This window comes from Heterocephalus glaber, unplaced genomic scaffold (assembly GCF_053883595.1).
Source record: "Heterocephalus glaber isolate CG9 unplaced genomic scaffold, H.glaber_assembly_v1.0 deba00001523, whole genome shotgun sequence".
NCBI classification, from domain to species: Eukaryota; Metazoa; Chordata; class Mammalia; order Rodentia; family Bathyergidae; genus Heterocephalus; species Heterocephalus glaber.
Genome location: NW_028258327.1, coordinates 24611309 through 24630794, shown reverse-complemented (window position 1 = coordinate 24630794; position 19486 = coordinate 24611309). Strand labels below are relative to the sequence as shown.

Genomic DNA, 19486 nt, shown 5'->3' with positions numbered 1-19486 from the left:
GCTAGGAATGGGGGGAAAAAAAGAATGTAGTATTGCATAAAAATTTTTCAAATTCAAATATACAACAGGAGGGGAGTGGGGATTAAAAAAAAGAATTAAGATGTGTTATGTACATGCACCAACTCTCCATAAGGAATGTAATCAATATATACTATCAATATCAACAATAAAACATCAACATCAAAAATAAAAATCAGGGCTGGGGATTTAGCTCAGTGGTTCCACCACCTGCCCTGTAGGTGCAAGGACCCAAGTTCGATCCCCAGTACCAATAAATAAATAAATAAATTAATTAATTAATTAAAAATAAAAAAATATATATGAGAATATTTTAAAAGTTCCTACTCCTTATTTTTAACCTGAAAATCTTCGCAGTAAGACAAACGTAAAACTTATTGAAGATACTGACTATGATGTGGATTTAGTATCAACTTCAGTTAGAAAATATTTTAACTTTCTAAAGAAATCCTCAGGAATTAGAGAAGCATGGGGTCTCCATACCAGACGACCAGCTATGAAGCCATTTCTAACTACAACCCCAGGTCCTTCCCTCTCTTTCCTACCCTGTTTCCTTATTACCTTGTGAGTTCTTTGAAGACATTCTTGTTTTAACTTGAATATCTAGAACAGTGCCTTTCAAATAAGAAATGCTCAATATATGTTAGCTTGTTGAATAAAACAGTTAGGCCATGATGCATAGGTTTCCAGATAAATGCCCTGATTCATTTCAGCAAAGTATTACTACAAAAGAAGTGATATAATATTAGACCCTGTGGTACAGGTAAGGAATGATTCTGCTAACCACAGAGCCTCTTCTCCAAAACTTGGCACTATTTCTCAAAATTCAAGGTGTCAGAGGCAATTATAAAGAACAGAAGTAATAAAATATATTTTAAAGAGTATCAAATAGGAAGAAAAACATGAAACAAAATGATGTGATACCAAAAAAAGCCATTATAAACTGAGAGTAAAAAAAACCACACTTTGTGGTTTGAGCTTTGAAGGGGCAGGAATCAGAGTTTCTCTCTCTCTGTAACCCTAGAACCTAGTACACAAAGGTTCTCAGTTATTTGTTATTACATTTAAAAAGTGTAATTTATAAATTAAACTGAAAATTTTTGATCATTTACCTTCCAGACCTCAAAATTAAAAGAATGAGAAAAAATAAAGCATTTCTGAGACCATGGATTACTAGGATGAAAAAATTTCTTACCAAGATGTACACTTTGCCATCCTGATCTTGAATAGTGTATCTAAAAGTGCTTCTAGCTGAGGAGAGTTCCACCAGACACTGTGCAACAATACTCTGGACAAATTGAGACCTGTTTGAAAAGAAACCAATTTTCACACTGTGCCTCTGCTAGTAACTAGCAAGGCAAGCCAAAAATACCCAGAGGACACCCAAAAGGCAGAGACATCAGCGTGTCATACTTTTGTACCCACTGCCCCTTTCCTCACAATCTGAGGTAATGTGGATTTTAGTACATTTTAATATATTTGTGTTTGTTCCCTTCTTTTTTTTTTTCTGATACCAGGGATCAAACTCAGGACCTTGCACTTGCAAGGCAGGTGCAGTGCCATTGAGCTAAATCCACGCCCCTCTGCTCCATTATTCTTAAAACATATTCTCTAATCATTAATACATTTTCACCCCAAACCTAACTATTCCCCCACTGACAAAAAATGCCACATTAGAACAAATCAATATTCCATTTAGTTACAAAAGAAAGTAAGAAATTTCTTCCCAAACATGGTTTTATCTATGATATTTTTTCCATTTAGATTCCCTTAAAGTGATTGCTCTAAAGTACAAAATAAAAGAATTTGCAGCAGGATAAATTTCAAGTTTATAATTAGGTTGCCATAATTTTTGAATATCTATAAACAAATTAAGGAGATTGGTTAATTTTTGTTTATAAATTAAAAAGATTAAAAGAAAAGAAACACTAATAGATTTAGAGGGTAAGCACCTTTTTAACTTTTTTCCCCCACACACTGGGCAAGTGCTCTACCAGAGTTACATTCCTACCTACTCTCCTCCCTTATTTTAAGTCTTGAGACAGTGTCTCACTAAGCTGTTCTGTATATCTGGAACATAGAAAGAACATGTGTACATGCTCACGGACACACACACACACACACACACACACACACAAACTTCCAGGATTAGAGGAGTTATATAGACACATTTGTCTACCAGTGGTGTGAAGTCTATGGCACATGTACTGCAATGGGCTGTTTGTACCACTGAAAGCTCTAAAAGGTTCACCATCGCTGGTCATTATATAAGCAAAACATAAATACATCCTTAAGCTGTTCATATGTGTAGTTTGGTTCAACTACCTCAAAGCCTTTCTCAAAAGTTTTTTCTCCCTTTCAAAATATAGACAGTTATATTTATAAATGAATCCCCAATAAATCATACCTACTTTTCTACATCTGAAATTATAAAATAAACAATTTGTTATTTGTACCTCGGTATGATAGAAAAACTTCTCTCAGATGGCTGAATAATTACCTCTGTCATATAAAACTTAGTGGTTTCTGAAAATAAAAAGGAACACAATTAAGAATCTCCTTCCCAATACACTAATTTAAAAAAAATTTATTAGTACAGTACATATTTGCAGTACATAATGTTTGCATTCCTTGTGTGGAATGCAAACACCTTAATTCCTTTTTTCACACCCTTTACCTCCCCTCTTCTCCCACCCCTCCTCTACCTTTAGATCCAATACTGTAATATTTTTATTGTATGTTGGCCCCATATTATGACATCCCAAATTAAATACTCAATACACTGGGGACATTAACATTCAGTAAACATTTTCCAAAACCTCTGTTTCAAAGAGAGAGCACTGATGATTACAAGGGCATAGTTCCAAGGTGTCTGATAGCATAGTGTTTGTTTGGAAATTCATGCTAAAAGTGAATCAGTAACACCAAGAGTCTCTTTACACACATGCAATGCTATAAAAATTAGCCACATCACAGCCTTAGCCCATTTATGTAGAAATTAGGGATTAGATTTCCTCATTTATATAGTATAACATTGGATTTTCTAGGAGTCACTGAAAAAGGCCTTTTAGTTATAACTCACTATTCATGTATAATTCTCACCAAATCTTATCAGATTACTTAGTTTACATAAAAGTGTAAACAAGATTATACATTTAATAGACATTAATATAAACAACTATCTTGGGTTTTTTAAAAAACTTAAAATATTTAATCTCATTACTACTACTAAAATAATTTTTTAGCATGAAATAAAATATTTTAAGTGATAAGGTATAGAACTGAATATGCTTATAAAAATGGATATTCTTTTTCTAAAGTGAATTATCCCACCTTTTGTTTGTCAGAAAATGTATTTATTTTTTCCACTTTGTTGAAGGATATTTTCATTTGACACAAAATCCTAGGATATTTTCATTTGACATAAAATCCTAGCATTAACAGTTATTTCTTTGCACACAATGACAATATCATTCTACTGCCTTCAAAGTTTCATTACTTCTGTTCCTTTGAAGATATCTGTCATTTTTCTTTGGCTGCTTTTAAGATTTTCTCTTTGCTGTTCTTTCTACAGTACTACTCTGATGTATCTAGGTATAGATTTCTTTTTATTTACCTTACTTGGGCCTCACTGAATTGGAATTCACTGTACCTCTTGAATCTGTAGATTGTTATTCTTCACCACTTCTGTAAAATTTTCAACAATTACCAGCTCAAATATTGTCTTTGCCCTATTCTTTTCCTCTTTTCTTTGAGGAAGTCTGATTAAACACATATCAGATCTTCTCATTCTGTATTCCAGCTGTATTATTCTTATTATTTTTTACTTTTTATCTCTTCACCGGGTTATAAACTTGTCTTCTCATCTATCTTATGTTCATTCTTCCTTCAAGTGGTACCTACTGTGCTATTAAACTACCCTCTGAAATTTTAATTTCAATTATAATATGTGATGGTTGGTTGATTGTGTCATCTTGAGTAAGAGAAACTCAACTAAATTGGCTCAGCACTTCCACACCCTAGACTGTCAAAAAGATTTTTTTCTCTTAATTATTTGCCATATTTATAGTAACTACTTCAACATATTCGTCTAAATCTATATTGTCTAAATCCAACATTTGTATTTAGCACCTGTTTATTCAGTCCGTTTTGTTTCTTAAGTATGAATCACTATTGTTACTTTGCATGTCTGATAAAGTAGGACACTGTAAATAATGCTTTGTAGCAACTCCAGATTTTGTTCTATTTTCATGAAGGTTATTGGTTGAGTATAGTAGCCAACTAACTTGTCTGGACTTATACTGTGAAATATGTCTCCCAATAGTGTGTAGCCGCTAATATCTCTGCTCAGTTTTATTTTGTTCAGCCTGGCTCCCTAGAGTATCCACTGCATAACTTAGCTGTTGGCAAGTAATCTGGGGAGAGGTTCTCCTCAAATACCTCAAGTCAGTAAGACTTCTTAGAAAAACTACCTTCTGCAGCCAAGTTATCTGTGATCTGAGGAACGGAATTAAAACCAAAGTAAATTCAGAGGTCTCCTTCAACTTTCAAATTCTCTGGCATTTATGATAGCAAAACAATTTTTTTTTTTACCTTGTCTAATTCTGTACTTGCTTTTTCTGGAATAGAATTGTCCATTTTCTTAACATCATCATTTTAAGAAATAGAATCCTATCAATTTACTTTTAGAGTAGATGTGCATATAGCTTTTAGCCCACCCCATCCACACATATGACTCATATCCTGATATTACATCATAATTTTTGTTACATGACTATCCAGCATTTATATTATTATGACCAAAATGATACCATGGAGACGTTACCTTTCTTCCTCAACCTTTTGTTTTTCCTGTAATGAAGAGTTGCTTTCTTTTATTTGTTTAGTATTCTAAGAGCTTCTAGCTAATTTCTTCCATATTATAACTCAAGAGTGTTTTGTTACACGTGGACATGGTAGAATTTACCAATTCCACTTTATAATGAACACAGCCTTTACTGCAATCTTCTCTTTGCTTCAATCCAAGCTGTTTTTCTCTAAATCAGCTGTACCTCTGTCACCCTTGGCCTTCTCCACCTTGTTTTTCTCCTTTGGATAACCTGTTTCTCATGTCATCTCAAAGTTAAATCCCTAGTTTTAGTTATATGCATACACACACACACATATATAGGGTTCCTAAGGAAAATATGCTCGTGAGGTCTGCATTTTGAAATTTTATTATTTCCAAAAGTACTCATATTAACTTCATATCTGACTAATGATTTGACTGTGTAGAGAATTCTAGGATGTAACTTTGTCCTAAATTATGAAGGGATTACTTCATTATCTTCTAGCTTTCAGTTCTACTGTTAAGTTAAATGCTATTCTAATTCGTAATCCATTGTACACTGTTTTTTCCCACCTGGAAAATTAATTGTTGAGATTGTAAAATTGTTCAATGATGCTGGCTCCGTCTCATCCCTTTATTAATTACACTGGGTACTTAGTCCTTTCCATCAAGAAACTCAAGGCTTAGCTCTGAAAAATCATGTGAAGTGGTTTTGCTAGTTTTGTTCTTTAATAATTTCCTACACCTCATTGTCTCTGTTCTCTCTAGGATTTCTATTTGCTAGATATTGGGTGTTCTGAAGTCTCAATTTACCACTCATTCAACAAATAGTTTCTGAGTACTACTGTCAGATAATATTGATCTAAGTGCTGAAATTATAGGAATAAGGAAAATGGACAATGCTCCTATCATCAGGAAACTTAAATGATGATAAATTTTTATATTTCTTTTCTAATTTTTAATCTCTGCCTTTTGGTATAATTTTGGGGCAGTTCCTTCATCTTATCTCCCAGTACAGTGTTTTGATCTTTTAAGGTATTACATTTTTAATCCCATGTTCTTCTAATTATAAAAGCAATATTATTTCATGTCTCCAAGGGTCTTTTTTGTTTTCTTGTGCTCTGTACATAATTTGTTTCTTTTCAGTGCTTTTTTCTACTTTCTTGATCGATGATTTGTCTCAGTCTCTTTGATTTTTTTATATTACTTTCTGATAGTACTGCATCTAGTTTTCTAGCAATCCATTAGTATTTATGTGTAAGGCAATGAAGTGTCGAGAAGACACTCTTAGGTGTAAGTACATGCTTTACTGGCTACAGGATGACTGAATATAAACTCTTTGAACAACATAAGCCCGTTTTGGTTGATGACGCCTAAGAATCACAGCTTGTCTTTTTTCCTGTTGTATTCTTCCATTATTCTAAGAAAGGGTCCTCCAATCCTCTATCTTGAGGACTGCATAAGCAAACTGAAAAGAGAAAAAGGAAACTTAAAGAGTCTAATGCCTCCATATACAGACTTTGAATTAATGATCCTGCTTACAGCTCGTTGCCTCAGTCTGCCTTTCCTGGTACCTGCTGCATTCAAATTCTGACCCACTCTAGAGTTCTACAGTGAATACTGGCTTAGTCCTCATCCAGATGACCTCATGTAGATGGTCAAGTGTGTTCCAAAGAGCCTTGCATGCATTTCCTGTTTATATTACTGTCATCTCTTCCTCATTTGTCTTTTTGGATATAGAACTATCTTTTTATTCCTTAACTAACATTTTAACTGGGTTTTGGGGAGGAGAGAAAAGGATCTTAAAATCACTTCATTTAATTAGAAACTTTAAATATCTAAGGCGTTAAGGGGTTTGTTTTCATTCTCCAAAAATGGTAATGAGGATCATAGCATCTTCTACCTCTACTCAGTCTTCCTTTTCTGCTCATCTTAAGCAAGTAACTATTTGTAAGAATTTGATGATTTACAAAACAGAAAATATCAACATCTGCCTTCCCTTAAGTACAACAGCTTCATTTAAATTATACTTTCTAATTAATTATATTAAAAATGATTATTCATTACCCACAAAGCTAACACAGCATATGGTAGGCTCTATATTATAAACTATATCTTTGAATAATATTTTAATATTAAGATTTTCACTATTATATTTTAAAGTAGTATAACACAGAGTTTACAGAAAATATAATTAACACCACTGGGAAAAAGAATATGGAACAAAGTATAAAACTTAGGATGTATTTTTTTTCTGTTTCAACAGGTCCTTTCCAACCTCTAGTCCTGAAATAGAGCCCTGAGGCAGACGGCAGCCAAGCAAAGCAACTTCTCTATCTCTGAGAATGATAGAAACAAACAGAAACTTTACACTATTGCTTTCTACTACAAAAAGGACATGAAATATTGAAAATGATCCAATTCCTCAATGCTTTAAAATCAATGCTGTGCACTTTTAAAGGTCAAAATATACAAATGTTTTGAGATGATGCATTAATTGGTTTCTAGTTTTAAAAAGCATCAATTCTATAAAACAGTAATAATCTTTCCTACATATGTACTATAAAATCTCATTTTGTCTTTAGATAAGGAGGTAATCATTTTAGCTCTGTTATGAAATTCTTACCTGATGACACAGTCTCTCCCAACACTACTTTGCAACGCTTACAAATTACTTTGGTATTTGCTTTTGGTTCCTGTAGAACAGAAAAAATGTCATTTAAATGTCATTCAGGTTTTCTTAAAAGGAATATATAATTTTAACATTGTCCCCAGAGTATACATTGAACTTTACATTTTATTCTGCCCTCTACTAAATACTGAAAATACATTTCACTTGTATGCATAATTCACATGCATAGATCATTTTTTTTTGTCTTAAGACAAAATAATGCACAGATTGACTTTTCTAAACCTAGCCACTTCTTGATAAACCAAATGTTGTCAAATAATTTGGACAAAAAGCAATTTACTTTTCTAAAAGACACTTCCCCATATCCCTATAATTTAGAACAGGGAGACAGTAGGTGACAAAGACAGAGAGGCTTAATGACTTACTCCAACTCACGTGTAAAGAAGACAGAAAAATCAGAATTTGAAATTCCATTATTTTGATTCCTAGTCCAGTGCAATTTATGTAAAAGTAACCTATAACTCATAGCCACCCATAATTCAGAAGTTAAAAATATCTAACTTGTTCATATAATTCTATTTTTTATATTTAAGGTAGATACGGATGCACTGTAACTGAAAAGACACTGTTCTGAGACAAATTTCTGAAACATTATTAGACTTCAAAACTTCAAAAATCCAATTTATTATGTAGAATTTGGATTAAAACAACTAGCATTCACCTAATCCTTAAACAAAGAATTCTTCTTTTCAAATTCATAGTCATACCTTTGTTAAAGTAGTATAACATTCCTCTCAACCTCACCTACTGCCATAAAAAGGTGGGCAGAGATGCCAGGGATTTAGCTCAGTGGTTTCACTGCCTGCTGTGCAAGCACAAGGACCCAAGTTCGATCCCCAGTACCAAAAAAAAAAAAAAGAGGTGGGCAGAGAAAAAGAAGTCCTACACTCTAGAAGTTACTCCCCCCAGGAAACTCTAGGATAGAATATGGGGTAAAGAGAAGAAGGCCAGGTACTTTCTGGTGTTGGATTAGCACATGTATGAAATAAGTCTTAACTGATCAGTATAAATGTGAGTGTAAGTATTTTCCCTTGGCATAATTATTTCCTTAAAAGTGGCATAAAAAGCACATTTAAATTAAGCACATTAAATTGCCATGAACAAGTTAGTGGTAACCAATAGGGTTGATATTTAAATCTGATACTTCAATACAAAAACATGTTTATAGGCACTAAGTGCTTTGGAAACTACAGGTCACATACCATTAATGGGAATCAATTTGTGGAATAAATTCCATTACTTACAGCTAGTATTTTAAAAAAACAAAATAGAATGGAAAATATGGCTGCCTCGAATATCAGGTAGATTTTTTAAAGAAACTTTTAGTACTTTTGGTATATTTGTATATTTGTATGTGTATGCAAGCATGCATGTGTGTGTATAATCAGATCTTGACGTAAAAAATACATATCCTCCTTTAGTAAAAGGTCAAAAAGCCAAAAGCAACTGCTCAACTTATATTTGGGTTTTTCTTTCTGACTCATTCTTTTACCCAGCCTCAATCCCATATTACTCACAAAATTTCATAAATGTCCCATGGCTCTTCCCCATAGGAAGAATTGAGAATCCCTTCATACACTTGAGTCAACCTTCAATAGCATAAAAATTTATCCCATTTTCCCCTAGGCTAGCTGGAGGATTTGTACAGACTTTTCAGTCTTTCTCTAAAAGTCTCTGCTGAGGAAACAAGCACATATGTGCTCACATCTGGCTCAAACATTTGTCCAGGCACACTCAAACCACAGATGGTATGATCTCTATTTCTCTGAGGAACATCACATCATTTTATCAGCACATCACAGATAGCACATAGTAGAGCCTGACCAAGGTGAGTGACTAGATGGGATCATTCCTATCAGAGATAAGACACAGAAGCCAAGAAAGAAACCAATCTGCTCAGGCCTGGAGGAAGGGAGCTCAGAAAGCCAGTAGATTATACTCAACTGTAGAGACTGACATTATGGCAGTTTCTTGTTTTCCTGAAGTAAAAGATATCTATCTGGCCCCAAATTGATATTAAAAATTCTTCTCTAAAGATAATAGTTTTTACAAGTTGAATTTGACCATACTCATTAAATCTTACCAAAACTACAAGTTTTACTAGAAGCTAACACAGGGTATTAGACTAGCAAAACTTTAGAAGATTTTTTTTTTTTTTTTTGGTACTGGGGATTGAACTCAGGACCTTGTGCTTGAGAGGCAGGTGGTGGCTCCACTGAGTTAAATCCCCGGCCTAGAAGAATTTTTCTATTCAAAGCCAAAATTTTTTTGTTGGGTGCTCCATAATGCATTTTATTTATAATTGTCTCCATAAAACATTTCATTTCTATTTTCATGCAAAGAGGAAAAATGCTTGTTTTCTTTTTTGTTGTTTTTAAAAATAAGATTCTAGAGATTAAAATGGCAACAAAATACAGCTTCTCTGGGACCTGGAATCAAGACACCTGGAAAACAACTTGGTAAAGAAAAACAAAGAGTAGATCTCTAGGAATTTGGAGTTAGCTGACAAGAAAAGTAGAAACTACAGAGAAGCTGGAGAAATGGAGCACAAAGCAGAGAAAAAAACAAAGCAGTCCAGAAAGCTAACCCTGCCTCCCAGGGAGTGAAACTGTCTTCACTAATAGAAGGTAAGCCTGGGAAAGATCAGCAATCCCAGGGAAAAACAACAGACCAGGCTAACAGTGACAGCCCCAAGAAAAGCCCATGGTTACGGTAAACTGCAAAAAATAGTATGGGGTCTTACTCCCAAAGTGACTCCTTAATGGCAGGCTAGATTTGGAGAAGATACCTAGTTCAGTGTCCATCATATATAAGAGTGTTTAACACATTCATGATGGGGCCATAATTCATATGTCTTGCTGCAGGGCAGCTCTGAACTATCAGTGGTACATGCATGACTGCCCCATTGAGCAGTATGGGACAGTTATGCATGTACTACTGGTAGTTCAAGGAAGTAGAAAGGTGTTAATCAAGAGATATCTTGGAAAACGGTCAATTGTTTAAGAATGAGCCACAGGACAACTATACTTCTGGGTTTCTGGAAGTGACTGGGTGGGACAGGGCCAGAAGAGACAGTTGTAGAAAGGGGACAGCTAGACAGAGACCACCCGAGACACTTAAACTCAGGCCAGGAAGGACATGAGAGTCCCGCTCTTGAAGCTCAGAAACAAGCCCTCTTATGTGCACATTTCAGAGGGGGTCGAGTCTGAAAGTGCTGACATTAAATCCAGCAGACTGCTTGACACACTCCCCACCCCATACTGCTGCCTATATCCAACACACAGCTCAGTGGTCAGTTTTCCCCATCTGCCAAAGAGACCAGGGCTACACTTCAGCTTGACAGTTGCCACAGCCTAGAGTGTATGGGCAGAGGGGTCTCTTGAGCAGAATGGAGGACATGTAACAAACCCAGAGCCCATAAATCTGTGAGAAAGCTTCGATTTGGGGTACACAGAGGGACAAGAAAAATGGGAGAGACTAGAGTGAATACAGTCTTATGTCAGAAACCACTGACTGGCCACACCCAACAGTAAAGCAGGGCAAGACTCAGCACTCATATATAAAAATTTGAGTGTGGAAATAAAATAGGTCTGACTAGTGACTCAATATCCTTCTACCATAGCTGGTGGATTGGAATACCGCAAACACTGAAAGAAACAAACCATTCATTTAAAAACACAGAGGAATTGTTTTGGACTTATTTCTCCTTTTATTGTTTTGAAGTTTGGAGAGTTTTTTCCTTTTTAATTATTTTTCTCTGTTTTATCTTCTTTTTCTTGTTTGTTCTTTTCTGTTCCTCTTATCCAATTCCATTTTCTATTATTCCTTAATAGGATTCTTTATCTCACTTTTCCCTTTTTCTTATCTTCCTTTTAAAAAATTTTTTGAAATTTTACTTCTTTCATTTTTTTCCCCTTCCCCTGCCCTCCATAATTACTAGTATTACTACTATTAAGCTTTATAAATATTTACTTAGTTGACACTATGATCTTATCATTGAATTCTTGTCTATTGTTAATGGTGGTATAGTTGGTGCATTTAGTAGATATTTACTGTACGTCAATATTTGGTTTATCTTTGTGTCTACATTATAATTATAAATCTCTTTTCTATTGTTAAGACTAGTACAGGGGTAACTTTTATTGGTTTTTATGGTATATCAATACTCAGTTTGTCTTTGACTGCATTATTGTTGCTGATTTTGTTGCTATTGCCAAGGTGGCAAAGTTGTTATTACCTGGTTTTTAGTTTATGCCAATATCTGCTTCTCTTTGTGTCATCAATAATACTGGGGTTCATTTCCAGAGAACTAGGTGCAGGGCCAATTATACTAAGAAAGAGATCTCCATGCTACCAATAAAATCTTTCCAATATAGTAGACTTGCAACCTTCACTGTGCACGTGCACACACACATGAAACAGGAGAAAACAAGGGAACAAAACTTCCAAAAAATTCCCAATGCTCCCAAAACTGATCAATAGGGCATCAACCAGGAGAAAATAAAAAGCCAAACAGCTGAATTAATATGAAATGGAAAAATAAAAGGAGATCAAAAAGTCAATAAGGTGCTCAGTGAATCCAAAGATGACATAATTAAACAGATAATGGACATAATTAACAAAATGATCAGTGAGCTGTCAGGGGACATTATAAAAAGCTACCAGAGCCCAACAAAATGATACAAATATAAATGACAATTTTAGCAAAGAATCAGAGCCTATAAAGTGGTACCAAACAGAAACAGAGGAAATAAAAAATTTTACTGAAATGGGCAGCAGAAGTGATCAATATGAGGACAGTGTTCGAATTAGAAGATAGGGCTAGGGCCGGGGATTTAGCTCAGCAGCACTGGACCTGCCTGGCAAGCGCAAGGTCCTGATTTTGATCCCTGGTACCAAAAAAAAAAAAAAAGAAGATAGTGCTGAGGCAGGTGACCATACGCAAGAAAACAAGGAAAAGGGATCCAACAGCTGCTAGATGACACAAAGAACACTAATCTAAGATAAATTAGAATTAGTGAAAAAGTCAACAAAAAATGGCATAAAAATCCTATTTACAGAAATAATAGCAGAAAACTTTCCAAGAAATAGGGAAGAATTTAACATGCAAATAAGGGAGGCATATAGAATCCCAAATAGCCATGATTTAGAAAAGTTTTCCATGACACATCATATATAAAATCTCAGAAGTCTAACATAAGGACAGAATCTTAAAAGCTACTAGAGAAAAGAAATAAATCACTTATAAAAGTAAACCCATCAGAATTACAGCAAACTTCTCAACACCTTAAAGGGCAGAAGACCTTGAAATGTTTCAAGATCAAAAATAAAATAAAATAAAACTTCCAACCCAAAGTAATATATCCTGCAAAACCACTTTCAAAATTGATGTAGAAATGAGGTCTTCCAATGACAAAGAGTACCTAAAGAAATTCACCATTCCAAAACATTCTCAAGGATATCTGAGAAAGAGATAATAAAGGCAACAATGGCAGAAAGTCTAATGGAATGAATACACAAGGGAAGGTGAGCAGGTATGCAGAATTGGGGGATATGAATCACCAACAGGAAAATAACGCAATGACAGAAATTAAGTCATAACACTCAGTGTGAATGGTTTAAACTTCCCAATCAAAAGACATCAATCAGGATATTAGATCAAAAAATAAAACCAATAAATAGGACACACATGTGTAAATACCAAGTAGTTTCTCAGGTGTGAGAAATTGAAAATGTAAATAAGGACCAATAGGTATAATAGATAATGTGAAATAGGAAGAAAAGGTGAAAAAGGGAAGGGGAAGTGGGAGGGGTGGGGGAAAAGAAAGAAGGGAATGGAATTAATATGAGAAAAAGAAAAAATGGAAACAAAGTCTTTGTATATAGGGAGGGGATGGAGGGGTTGAAGGCAGGGCAGGGGAATGGGGAAAAAATAAGAACCAAGATAGATTATGGACAGACACTACTGAAATCCAGAAAATCATTAGTAACTTTTCAAAAATATATATTCCGGGGCTGGGAATTTAGCTCAGTGGTTCTGTCGCCTGCCATGCAAGGGTCCAGAGTTCAATCCCTGGTACCAAAAAAAGAAAGTATTTCAATAAATTAGATAATCCATGTGAAATGGATACATAAGAATTACCAGAAAAGAACACCAAGAGACAGAAAATCCCCTAAAAAATCCAATAGCATGTAATACAATTGAGGCAGTCATAAAAAACCTACCCACTAAGAAAACCCCAGGTTCTGATGGATTTACCGCTGAATTCTACAAAAACTTTAGGGAAGATCTAATACCAATACTCCTCAAACTCTTTAATGAAATTTAAAGGGAAGAAGTACTTCCAAACTTATTCCTAGAAGCTAGCATACCCTGATTCCAAAACCAAACAAGAATATAACTAAGAGAACTACAGCCAATCTTTTTAATAAACATACAAGTAAAAATCCTTAACAACATACTGAAAAACAGATTGTTAACAAGTATTCAAAAAGAACTAGAGAAAATGATCCTCACAGTTATACGGAACCATAAGAGCCCAAGACTGCAAAAGCAATCCTGGACAACAAGAGCAAAGAAGAAGGTATCACAATCCAAGATTTCAAGTTCTATCACAAAGCTAGAGTGATAAAAACAGCTTGGTACTGGCACAAAAACAGGTGAATCACTAGAACAGAGGATGCTGAAACAACCCCAGATACATATAGCTGTATGATCTTTGACAAAAGGCCAAAAACATAGGCTGGAGAAAAGACAGACACTTGAACAAATGTTGCTGGGAAAATTGGCTATCTACAGGCAAAATATTGAAGTTAGACCCATATCTCTCACAATATAATAAACTAATATCAAAAGCAATCAAAGATCAAAATGTTAAAACAAATAATCTGCTGGAAGATAAAATACATACAAAGACATAGGCAAGGACTTTTTTTTTAACAGAGCCTCGATGGCACAAGAAACAATATCTTGCAATTGGCCCATATGTCTATCAAAAGAAAATGTGGTATCTACACATAATGAAGTACTATTCAGCCACAAAGAAAGATAAACTTGAGTCACCTGTAGGAAAATGAATGCACTTTGAGACCAAAAGGTTAACTGAAGTAAATCAGAGACATGATTTCTCTTATGTGAGAAACCCAAAATATGTACCAACTACATACAAGGAATGTAAACATTATATACCGCAAACACATACAAAAAAGGGAGGGAATCAAGAGATGGGTGGATAGGGAGGGAAGGAAGGGAAAGGGGATGAAAAAAGAAATTAAGCTGTATTATGGACATGTACTAACTCCCCACAAGGAACGTAAACATTCACCACACACGTGCTAATCAATTTTTTAAAAAAGCAACAAAAAAAAGAATCAACAAGTGGGATTATTTAAAATTAAAAAGCTTCTGCACAGCAAAAGAAACAATCAGCAGAATGAAGAAACAAATACAGAATGAGAATAAATTTTTTGCCACCTCTTCCTTGGATAGACTACTAATATCTAGAATATATAAAAATCTCAAAAAAATTAGCTCCCTCCAAATGAAGGATCTAATAAAAAAAATAGGCCACTAAAATGAATAGACACTTCTCGGAAGTACAAACAGCCAATAAATACATGAAAAAAGTTCAGCATCTCTGGAAATTTGAAAAATGCAAACTAAAACAACACTGAGATTCCATATTACTCCAGAGAATTCCTATCATCAAGAAATCAAATTATAACAAATGCTGGTGAGGCTGTGGGGGGAAAAGCAAATGACATTTCTATTTTTGGTGAGAATATAAACTAGTATAACTACTATAGAAATCATTATGGAGATTCCTCAAAAAACTAAGAATGAAATTCCATTTGACCCAGCAATTCAACTTCTATGTATCCTCCCAAAAGAGCTAAAGATATATTATGATGACACGTGCATACCCATGTTTATAGCAGCACAACTCATAACAGCTTAATCTTGGGAAGTGGCCTATATGTCCATCAACAGATGAATGGATAAAGAAAATATCATACATAATGGAGTACACTACTATGCTGTAAAGAAGGATAAATTGAGTCATTTGTAGAAAAAGGGACGTACATTGAGACCATATGTTCAGTGAAATTAGATATACAAGCTTAAATATTGCATGGTTTCTCTTACATGAGAAGCCCAAAGTATAAATAAAGACCAAAATAAGATAGATAATAGGAAACAGGGAGATCTTTCTCAAAGGGGAAGGGGGCAAAGAGATGAGGGAGGGGGAAGAGACGGGGATACAGAAAGAATTAAGATGTGTTATATACATGTTTTAACTTACCATAATAAATGTAATCATTATGTACAGAAAGTATGTGCTAATAAAAATAAAAATTAAGAAAATAATAATATTCTACCCTTACTAGGCATGAATAATCAGAATTTTAAAATCTGACCAATAGTGCTGGGGATTTAGCTTAGTGGTTCTGCCGCCTGCCTCGAAAGCAGAAGGTCCCGAGTTCAATCCCCAGTACCAAAAAAAAAAAAGAGAAATAAAATAAAATAAAAAAAAAAAAATCTGACCAATAAGAACCAAATGCCTAGGGCTGGAGATTTAGCTCAGTGGTTTCGCTGCCCACTGCACAAGCGCAAGGACCTGAGTTCGATCCCTGGTACCAAAAAAAACCACCCAAGAACCAAATGCCTTGGGCTGGGGATTTAGCTCAGTGGTTCTGGAGCCTGCCTTGCAAGCGCAAGGTTCCAAGTTCAATCCCTGGTACAAAAAAAAAAAAAAAGAACCAAATGCCTACAAACAACCATCATGTGATGATTCAAATAAACCTACAGAAGAGCCAGGTGCGGTGGCACACACCTGTGATCACAGCACCAGGGAGGCTGAAGCAGGAGGATTGCTATGAGTTTGAGACAAGTCTGGACTATACAGTGAGTTCAAAGTAAGCCTGAACTACATAACAAGACCCTGTCTGAAAAAACAGAAACAAAACAACAACAAAAAACCTACAGTAAAAATTACTTTTAAAACAATTAGTAAAATTTTTATATGGCCTGGTAGCGTATCAGTATTAGGATGATAATCACAATGAGGTTATGTTTTTGGAAGTCCCTATTTTCAGATATACATATTAAAACATACAGAGATGAAATGGCATGATGACTGAGATTTGCTTTCAAGTACTTTAGTAAAAGGAAAATAGAACAGGTGAAGTATAGTTGATAAATCAAAATGATTGGCATACACTATTAAAGTTCATAATACTATCCTTTTTATACTTGAGAATATTCAGAAAGCTTAACATGTTTTTCTAAAAGATATACATATGGATTTAAAAACCAAAATTACCTAAATAAATAAATTACGAAGTACCCCAAGGTTAAAAAAAATAAAACTGTTAGTCAAACTTGGAAGCAATAATCAAAGTTCAACTTTGCTCTTTAAAAAATAGAATGAAGTTTTTAAGTGTGGCTAGACTTAAGTGTTAAATGATATTATCAATCTTATAAAATGTTGAGGTACCATCTTTATCATCCTATTATAAGGTGCAAAAACTTTTAGTATGTTGGTAGGCATGAAAAATTGTACATAGGATGACAAATGAGTTCAGACAAAAGCAAGATCTTCAGCAGAAATGTTTTGAAAATAAAAAATACATACTGTTGCACACAGGTGCAAATAAAATTGGGAAACTCCAAGTAGATACTAAAGGTAAAGAATAGTGTAACTATGTTTGTGCTATTTTTAAAATAAGATATTTCTAATTAAAATATTCTAGCACATTATATTTGTTTGAAAATGCTTTGTAATGCACTTTTCTTTAGCTATGTTTCAAGGAAATCATAAAGCAAGTTATGAAATGAAGCAGCCTAACAGTGTGGGAACTCTAAAGAGCCAAGCTCAAAGATACATATTGTTGGGGACTAATTAAATCAATGTATCTGAGAGGTGGCAGCGCTACTCGGAGAGGTGGATTAGCTTCCTGTCCTCATTTTTATTTTCTTTTGTGTTGTTTCAATTTCTAAAGACCCTTGATATTGTCTCTCCAAAAAAAATGTTTCCCAAGAGATACCATTAGGATGCTGTGTCATCATGTGACATTTCAAAGCCCTGCTAGATGGTAGAATGGGTGAAATGAGAAATAGGTTTTCAGTAGCACAGAGCAGCCTTGTTCCCATAGGAGCCTCATGAACACTGTTTAAGCAGTCTCTTCAACTGTATGTTACTATTTTGGCTAAAGAGACACTCTTTCAACTGCTACAATATCCAATTAAAGAGAAACTTCCATCTAGACCAACTTGGAAACAGTCCTGTTAATAGCAGCTTGTCATGACAATAACTTCTCACAATCTCCTTGATACCACAACTGTAATATCTAACCATGAAGAACCCTACTTTAATATATAACTGTAAACAATAAAGAGGAATTGTTATAAATGTCATCATATAGGAGATAAAGACGTAAATGTGAATATATTTCAGCATACAATAAATGCAGTTTATCTAAAAAGGGAAACATGGCTTCTTAGTATTTCTCTACTCCTTTTCCACATACACGTTCCAAATATTATTGAAATGCATAGCATAATCATAAAATGAAAAACTTATAAAACAGCAAAGATTAAAATATAAATTTAATATAATATTATAAATTTTATTCCCATTTTACCATTTACTTTTTAAAATACAGAATGCTAAAATACTGAAATATAAAGTGAACCATATATTTAGATAAAGGGGTTTCTTTTTATGGTGAGAGATGAGGCACTTAAATATTTATGACAACAAAATGAATATGGATATTTGACAAATTTTCTTACTCTCCCTCAAAATAGTTCTATAAATTAATTTACATTAGACTTCACCAAGTACTACATATCTTTTGCAGTAGTTCAGTTCTTACTACAAAAATTAAATGAGTTCTAAATGAAATTGAAAGTATGATGGTTTTGTTCCTTACAATAATCAGATGTTAAAATAAAGATTCCCTGGCAATGGTTTTCCTTACTTTTTAAATCACATCTGTATTGACCAGCTATCAGTAGGATGACTCCTACAAGAACCAAACCAATGCCACTGATTTTTTAAAAAAATAAACTACTTGTTTTCTGCAGTAAGAGGAAATTGCCTTCTCCCTAAACAAACATATATAGCAAGAGCCATCTGACCTCATATTGCCAAGTACCAATTTAGACCTTGCAGCACAAGCTTTATTTCCATTCCTGGGCTCTCCTATTTTCCTCTTTTTTTTTGCTGGCCTCTGTTTTTATAACATCAGCACTAGTCTAGACTATGGGCAGACACAGTAAAATACTTGTGCCTAATTGGACACTAGATATCGTGGAGTAGTAGAATGTTTTTAAAAATTTAAATCAACTATTAAACTTAAAATGTACACAGATTATGAAATATTGTCCACCCCACCCCCCCAAAAAAGCTGGGCATTTGGTTTGTAAAATGATGCACTCCCAAATCCATGCATGAAGAGGTTTCCTTTTTAGTCCTCCAGCCCCTGGTGGCTCTTTTAATTTAAAGTTCTTTCTGTATCAATAGAACAGAGCTAGAGAATACAGTTTAAAATAAGGGATTTTGGCCTTGAGAACAGTCTCTTCAATAACTCTGAATTAAGGAAAAAACAAGGAAATCAGTATCTAAGCCAGCCTCTAAATCAGTATTTATTTTGAAAAAGTATTTTGACAATTTAAAATGATTCCAGAAAAAGCACATCTCTAATGGGACTGATACAGGTCTTACCTGCTGCAAGTTGCTTCTCAAATTCACCAAAAAGAAGGAGTCTCCAATAAAGCAGTCATTCTCTCGCGGATGAAGGAGCTTATTAGCAAAGGGGTCAGGATGACAGCACCACTCTTCAACTAGAGCGCCCCAGTTCTCACTGGGCAGTGGGAGCACTCTGAGGAGCTTCCTAGCAGAAAAAGGAAAAACTATTTTTCACGGTACAAAGTAGAACTAACA

The 19486-nt window shown here is 34.5% G+C and overlaps 1 protein-coding gene across 1 annotated transcript in view; it reads right to left on the bottom strand.

Annotated features, from left to right (window-relative positions):
• Positions 1–19486, bottom strand: part of Ube3d (ubiquitin protein ligase E3D) — a 136719-nt gene that overhangs the window by 94546 nt on the left and 22687 nt on the right. Inside the window, 4 exon segments of the mRNA XM_087188114.1 lie at positions 1214–1322; positions 2475–2544; positions 7473–7542; positions 19268–19436. Coding sequence (XP_087044240.1) covers positions 1214–1322; positions 2475–2544; positions 7473–7542; positions 19268–19436 — 418 coding nt within the window.